This window comes from Pterocles gutturalis, unplaced genomic scaffold, assembly GCF_000699245.1.
Source record: "Pterocles gutturalis isolate BGI_N339 unplaced genomic scaffold, ASM69924v1 scaffold43772, whole genome shotgun sequence".
NCBI lineage: Eukaryota > Metazoa > Chordata > Aves > Pterocliformes > Pteroclidae > Pterocles > Pterocles gutturalis.
Genome location: NW_010117163.1, coordinates 20823 through 28811, shown reverse-complemented (window position 1 = coordinate 28811; position 7989 = coordinate 20823). Strand labels below are relative to the sequence as shown.

The following is a 7989-nucleotide window of genomic DNA, read 5'->3' as shown; positions in this document are numbered from 1 at the left end:
CCTGCTGGCTATTTTGAAGGGGATCCAACTCTGCACCTCCTTCCAGTGAAGAGTCGTCTTTGCCGGAGCCAGGATCACTGCCATTCAGATACGCAGTGGGTGCTGCTTGCTGAACTCTGGCTTCCTCAGCATCTTCATGTGTTCTGTACACCCACTGGTACAATCCCTTTCAAGAGACACAGGCTTCAGCTATGACCTCAGTAAAAATGCCCTATCTCTATATGTTTGGACTACAAAGGTGAATCTAGCTATCAGTTTTCTGTCTTCTAAGCTGACTGAAATATCAACATTTCCCCAGATTTCCTCTGAACTTCAGAGAATATAAAATGTAAATCAATATCTGTGTGAACTTTTAGTTTTAGCAATAGTTAATAATATGTATGCATACATATATGCATAATAATATGTATGCAGTGTATGAATTGGCATACATAGTATTTGTAGATGTTTTGCAACTATAGGCAAATGTAATCAGCTCCCTCGGTTATACTGGGACCTTGGCATGGGAGTAAGTAAGTCAAAAGAGACATGTACAAGTTCTTTTTCTGAATATCTAGTTAGCATAACAGCACAGAAGGGGAGGACAGAAGGTGGTCAGGAATTAATGTACTTCCTTCGAGGTTTTGTATTCATACCAGTGCTTCCTGTTGTCTGTTCCTGTAGGCTGTAAAGTGCTCCAGAACTTCCACATAATTTCCATGTGCCGCATTATTCCCATTAACTTTCAAAATACACTGCCCTGGATGAAGGCCTACAGCTGCAGCCTTAGAACCTGAAAAATCAACAGGAGAGGAGTTAGACAGTAAAGCCATCTGACTATGGAAGAGAAAACCAGAAAGTTTGCAAAGGGTTTCTGGTTAAGAGTAAGAAGAAAAGCTAGTTGAATGCTGTCATGCTTTTGCTACTAAGTACTTATTCTGAGAGCTCTGTTGCGTAAGGAAAACATCACGCATCTATACTTCATATCTTCACTAGTGCTGGGAAAAACAGAGACCTCCTAGACCTCAATGCATTCATGTCAGAAATTGAAATTCCTGTGGGAAATCATGTGGGATTCTTATATGGCTCTTCTAGCCTTGTGATTACATTAGCTGAGGCCTTGCTCAAATGTAAACAGTTATATTTGTTTCAGCTTGTTGCAGTTGAAAGGTACAGAACACTTGTTACGCAATTTGTCATGGTCTAAGAAAAAGACTGATGTACTTAAAACCAGACTAAGTCTAGAGTGCAATAACCGACTCCAATGGATTTATTCCAGATTCATGTGAACAAGATTCAGGCCCAAATCCAGCTCCTAGAAATCTACAGTTAGGGTGATTAACTCTTTTAAGGCACCATCAGTTAAAATTCATACAGTTTTATTCCAAATGCCATTTGTCTTTTGCTAGCAAATTTCTGATAAAGCAGAATCCTTCTAGCTGGCACTTCCAGTTTGTGCTCTTCAACTGTTAAAAAGTGGTTATAGGTGCTGCTATGAAAAAGTGTAATCAGCGTGTCTCCCTGAGAACACTGGTGCGTTCGGGTGCTGCCTGCTGTCTGTATACTAGCTGCACGTATTTGGATATATTATGTATTTGTTCATAAGGAAGGAAGTGGTACGTGTCTGAAATGTATTTTTTGCATCTGTTGAAAATAAAGGTTAGAACTGTGCTTTATTTGCAGCTCAGTTCACATTTCAGTTAGGGAAGTAGTAAATATCTCTGTCAAACTGTGTTTTCTTCTTTTAAAAAGACCAAGGAAAGCAGATCGCCTCTATGTTGTACTGGTAATTTACAGAGCTATAAGCCAATGTAAAGGGAGAAGCAGTCTTCAGGTTTTATTCCATACTTTGTGGTGTCCATTAAGAAACACGATCTGCCTACCAACCTGCTGATCCCACAGCACCATCACACCTGCAGTGATCCCAACTGTGGCTGACCACAGGCAAAAATATGGAGGAAGCAACACACAGCATTACACCTCAACATTTTCAAAGCCACCTCAGCTTTAAATTTCTATTCCTTGTGGCTATAAAGCTGTATCTTAGTAGTGTTGGAAGAAAGAAGGTTAGGATCACTACGCAAGCGCACTTCCAGCTTGCAAGAGCTCAGGTGACAGTGCTTTCTCAAGCGTCTTCCCACACTATTGTGGACTGCAGTACCACCCAGTTTCTTCTAGGGTAGAATTAAGTTATTCCTTGTTTTGTGCTGATGAGATGAGTGATTCAAGACTCAGCTCATAATAATAACACCATTTTCTTAGACTGTATTTAGATTATAAGCACTTTGAGGCAGGAACTATCTCACTGTTCTCTGGTTTTATATATGAGTGCAATCCTCTAGGGCAGGGGTTCCCAGTCATTACGGTTATTAAAATCAGTTGTCAGAAATTGTTTAGAGCAAGTTTGACAATGAAATCTGGATCTTTCTTGATTGATATATAATCACAGACACACACAAATATGTTATATACACTGGTATATATATTTAGCTGTACTCCAAGATTAACTTACCTCTTCCTACTGCATGAACATATGGTGGTGCTGCTCCCCGGATCTGAAAGCAAAGTGCTTCAGGACAATCTGGGATTTTAATAATTCTGCAGGTAAATCAAGAAGAAGAGAAAAGCAGCATTTTAAGCTAGGCTGCCAGAGCTCTGGGCAGTTCTAACAGTATCTTTCTCCAGCATTCACAACCATGTTTTGGATTAAAGAAAGCACCCACATAGTTTACAAATAAATAGACCTGAAGAAATCATCTACTCCATCTTGATTCGCCAAGGCAGATGGGAGATCCTCTTTGTTAACTAAAAATTGGCACTTCCAAATTTATTACATCTCCAAGTGAATAACACAGGACAGAAACTTTCTATAGTATTTACATTCACTTCCATTTCTAGGCAAAGTTCAGTGCAGTGGTGCTGACTTATACCAGCTGAGGATCGTTTCCATTAGAAAAATATAAAATAGACTGGACAAGATACACCCAGGACTAGAAATCAGCATCAAGTGCTTATTGAGACGTTCAGTTCTATGGGAATACAGAATCTAATATTGCACAAGACAATAATAGGGCCAAGCCTCATTATAAGATACAACAATGGACTGAAGAACTCCAAGGGCTGATACTGTTATAGTCATCCAAAAATCAGCCAAGCTTTAATGGGGCTGAAATTGCTCTTCCTTGGGCATATATTAGAGACTGAGAAGCTTCACAGCTGAGATAGAATGACAGTCCTTATGATTCAGTTCTGTTTGCACACAACGAAGTGATAAGTTAACTGCAGGATAAAGAGAATACATCCTAACTTGTTCTAGAAGCACAAGGCTCATCACTAAGAAAAACCTGTGACTCTTGTATCTCTTTGATTTATGTCATTTGGTTTCCTACTGAGCAGCTTCTGTATAGCAAAGTGTCCACACGGTTTTCACTACCAACTGTAGAAGAAATATTTAGTAATTGATGTTTCTAGATCATCTTCTCTGTCTTCCCATCTCGGCACTTACTCTTTTGATTTGGTGGCTACCAGAAGCCTAAGCGGCCTTCGTGAGCTGAAGGACTGATTTAAGATGGTTTCCACTTCTGAAAACGGGCGTAGGAATATTAAGTCCTCATTGATGGAATAGATTTTTCTTCCTGTCTGCAGGCCAGCCATCTGCAAATGAAACAAACACCACAGAAAACTTTGGAGCATTGGCAGCATCTCTGAAAGTTCAGGCTCCAAGGCTCAATTGCTCTCTACTTAGGACGTTCCTAGAATTACTGTCACATGTCATACCGTCTCCTTTCTCTCAAAAAGGAGAATATATTAAAAACAGGGGGACTAAAAATAGGGGACTCTAATGAACTGGCTGTGATACCCAGTGAGACACAGGAGTGTGACTTCCCACAACTTGCAGCTCAAACACAGGGAGCCAAAAGCATAGGTTTCAACCACACTAGCCATGCAAAACCAATCCCTACCTAGTCACATAAGTAAATGTAACCTGGTTTTAAGTGGTGGTAAGAACCCGTCTTTGCTTAAAGTGAAGTACTGGCTGGTCATGTGGAAGGACTGGAAAACCCTGCTGACCATGTCTACAGATGGCTTGGCTTTCCTTAAATATATTTTGTGGTCTGAAAGTCAGAGATCAGTTTACCTACAAAAACCTATACTTTTTTTCCTCAAATCAAAGTTATTAATAGGAAAAACTATGAAGTGGTCTCCTTGATTTAATTCTCAAGCTCTCTACAGTTGACAACATCCTCTTGTGTACCTGGAAATAACATTTTTCATCTTTCTTTTTTTGTAAATAACCTCTAAAATAGATAATAGGGATAAAAAGCAATAGAGATTTTAACTTATGATAAAATTTTACAAACTTATTTATAATTCATTGGAAAACTTTATGCTATTTGCATTTACTTATACTGATGAGTTCATTATAAAGTAATAATTATTATATAAATTTCTGAAGTCATCACGTTTCAGGCCTGATTTTCTCAAAGTAGCTCACACACTTAATGTATGCGCAATTAGCTGAACTCTTTGCCTACCTGCAATCATTCTACCTGTGCATTCCTTCTTTATATTCTTAACGTATTGTTATGCATACGGGACATCTACCTGCACACATTATCATAGCAAATCCCTGAACGTATGGGGTACAGAGTTGCACATTAGACCCTACAAACTAGCAAATTTTAAATAAAAATCTGCTGCTCTGCTGGGATGTAACTAACCAGGCTAAGGAAGATAAGACAGCCTGTCTCTTTAAGAGTGAAGACCTACAGTGTCACAGAGCTTCTGAATAACGAATGCACCTTATGACAACTCAATGCAGTTGTCTGGATCTGGGCCACTGTTTTTTCCCAAACACCAGCAGCTTGTTATCGCGGTTCATCTGCATGGCCAGTGGCCAACCAGCTGCCTGTTGAACACACTGTTCAAACACCAGACATCTGCTTGTCAGTTGGCTGTTCAGATTAAGACAGCAACCAAACCCCAAAAGGGTATTTTTTTTCACTGTTGCTTCCTTCTGATAGAGTATCACTCATAAACCAGCTCCAGGATTAAAACTTGTGGGAATAAACCCAGCTACAATTAACCTGCATGTAAACTGGCTTAGAAAGGAAGATAAGGTACAAACTGAGGAGACACTGACTTTCTGAATGTCCTTCTAAAGACTCATGAACTTGGAACAAGCATGGGATGTGCCACCTGAACCAAGCACCGCTATGTGATCTTTTGTGACCCTCCATCCAGGTGAGCTGAGTGAGTGTTAATATCACAACTGCTGCCGGGAGCATGAGGGGGACAATTCCCACAGGTGAGAGTTGCTCATCACTCAGGATCAGGAGAGAAAGTGCAGAAGCACTGTTCCATCTGAGGGCCAAAACTGAGGAGCTAAACACACGTGTCAGGCGAAGAGCTCCCAAACTGCAGTTCTGGTGCCCATCACAGTGCAGGATCTTGATGTTCCAGCATCTCTTTTCTTAACAAATTTTAAACACAGTTTGGGAACTGCTTCTGGGATAGGTAAATCTAACAGCTCACAAAACAGTTTCTAAAAAATCTTGTGAAGAAAAAAGACACTAATAATAGAAAGAACAATGCTTGGCAACTCTATTTTGAATAAAAACCCCGAAGACCCTTGTTGCATACGTGCTGTGTGCCGCCACAACCTGTGCATGACAATTTTGTTCCAGGTATACTAGGAAAAAGAGATCACAATCCCAAACTCAGACAGAATGTGTTAATCTTTAATAAATCCATGCAAGTAGTAGATTTGTTCCCACTTAATTGGTGAACCTGCAATCTTATTCTGGCCTGAAGTCTGACAGCCCTAATGAATGCAATGCACTGTGATGGGCACTGTCAAGCAAAGCCGCATGTCTTAATTTTCATCCCTAAAGAATGTGACAGCAGACACAGGGTCTCTAAATGGCCTACAGCTGCTGAGCCACACAGAACTACATACTAGACATCCTTCTAGTATCACAAAGCAATTTAAAAAGCCCGACAATGTAATGAAATGCATTACTGTTGGACCTCGGGTCCTGACAGCCCTCTGGTTCAGAGAAATGCAGATTTAGTTCCTTTCTGGAGCAATATTTTAAGATAAAGTTGAAAAGATGGGCTCATGGTCACAGATAGTTTGTCTTGGATGATGGAGAAAAAGATTCCTTAGAAAAATGTGTGCTTCTGTTGTCTTAAAACACAACAGATTTGCAGGATATTCCACAGGCATTCAGCCAAAGAAAGGGCAGAAGGATTATGTCAGGCAATGGTTTACAGCAGAGGCTTAGATTAATAAATTTTTTGGCCAACTTATATTGATTTTGAGCATGAGGTAGAGCATAGGACTGGTTTCTTTGGTGACCATGAAACAAACGAGAATCAGGAATACTGAAATATCCTTCCCATTTGACATTCTCAACTTGCTAAAATCAGTCAGTCCACTTCAGCTGTTTGCACTGGACAAGTCATCCAGGAGTTATACGTAGCCAAAAGCAGTGACCAACAAATGAATGAGGCCAATAAAAAATTCTGTAATGGTTGTCCTGGATTTTTAATTAGAAGTACTGTCTGTGTGCAGCCTCATCTTACTGTGAAACCCTGGACAAGTCATTTAGTCCTCTCTTACCTTCCTAGGCACTAAAAGGCACCTAAATATCTTTTATGAAATAGACTTTCAGTCTGTCTGTGCCTTATTTCGGTAAAGGAAGGATCACATTGAGTTATGCACTCAAGAGTTTTGTATGGATAAACAAGTGATTAGGAAATACTCAGTTCCTATGACATGTGGGCCATCTACATTCCTCAAAGAAACAAAGCAAATATATTCTGTAGAGCTCTTAAAAAATACCATGGAGAGAAATGAGTGCATGTGTTTTAAGGAAAAAATACAAATCTAAAAATATAGCTTTCACTTAAATAAACCTGTTTCTCACTGAACATCTTTGCTACCCCAAAACAATGTTCCTTTCCCTCCCTCCTCAAAGCTAAGTTGCTAATGAACCTGAGGTATGCTATCATCACACAGAGATGCTACTGTTGTCCTATCACTTATCAAAAATTAGGCAAGTCACCCAAATATGCCAAAACACTTAGCAACTTAGAGAAACAGTTTATTAACACAAGCATTGTAGAAGATACTGAATTTTCTATTAGCTGCCTTTAAAATGAAACACTTCAAAAAGATGGTTTTCTACCTTTTCAAAGCATTGAAATATTCTCAGGTACCAAAACATTTATGAACGTCAGGTCCTACCTCTGCAGAAGACCCTTGTCGAACTGACTTCACCACAATTGCTTTGTTCTTTTCTTCTATGTCAAATCCATAGTCATCCTCTTCTGGTAAAATCTTAAAAAAAAAGCACAAGGTAATGCTTCATGAATATGGAGTAAGCTGAAAAGCTGAAGGATGGAGATGAGAAATTGGCCTTTTCATTGCAAGCCACGATTGACATAGGCTTGTAAATCTTAAGGCTGAAAGGGACTACTAGGTCATTTGGTCCGATCTCCTACATAACAGAAGCAATAAAATTTCATCTAGTTATTTCTGCATTGAGCCCTTACTATCCTAAAGCAGAACTTCCAGAGAGTTATCCAGTTATGATCTGCAGTCTTTAAGTAGTGAAGAATGTATTCCTGCCCTTGAGAGTTTTTTCCAACGGTCAATCCACTCTCCTATTAGAAACTGCATTTGGTTTTAACTTCTAGTCCCTCATTCTTCTTTAGCTCTTTCACTTTGAGATTATGGAATCCATCAATATTCAGTATTTTCCACTGGTGAATGTACTTACAGATCAAAGGGTAGTCATTTATATGCTTTTAAAAATACATCCCACATACCCAATAACGAACAATCTATGAGTCTTTCTTAGCTATCAGTTTCAGATAAATCAGGGATCTCAGGCCTATTTCTTATAGATACTAGTACACTCTACAGAAATCTACATCATAATAGTCAGTGTGCTGGCTGAAATTCTGGATGACCAGTGAGAGAACAATTTCTGACAACTACAG

The 7989-nt window shown here is 39.4% G+C and overlaps 1 protein-coding gene across 1 annotated transcript in view; it reads right to left on the bottom strand.

Moving 5' to 3' along the window:
• The window catches only part of PREX1 (phosphatidylinositol-3,4,5-trisphosphate-dependent Rac exchange factor 1), a gene marked incomplete at its 5' end in the record, with an annotated part of 50334 nt that overhangs the window by 22583 nt on the left and 19762 nt on the right, over positions 1 to 7989 (bottom strand). The window contains 5 exons of the mRNA XM_010075700.1: positions 37 to 166; positions 636 to 772; positions 2492 to 2577; positions 3485 to 3633; positions 7232 to 7324. Of these exons, the coding sequence (XP_010074002.1) occupies positions 37 to 166; positions 636 to 772; positions 2492 to 2577; positions 3485 to 3633; positions 7232 to 7324 (595 nt within the window). The remainder of the gene's footprint in view (positions 1 to 36; positions 167 to 635; positions 773 to 2491; positions 2578 to 3484; positions 3634 to 7231; positions 7325 to 7989) is intronic.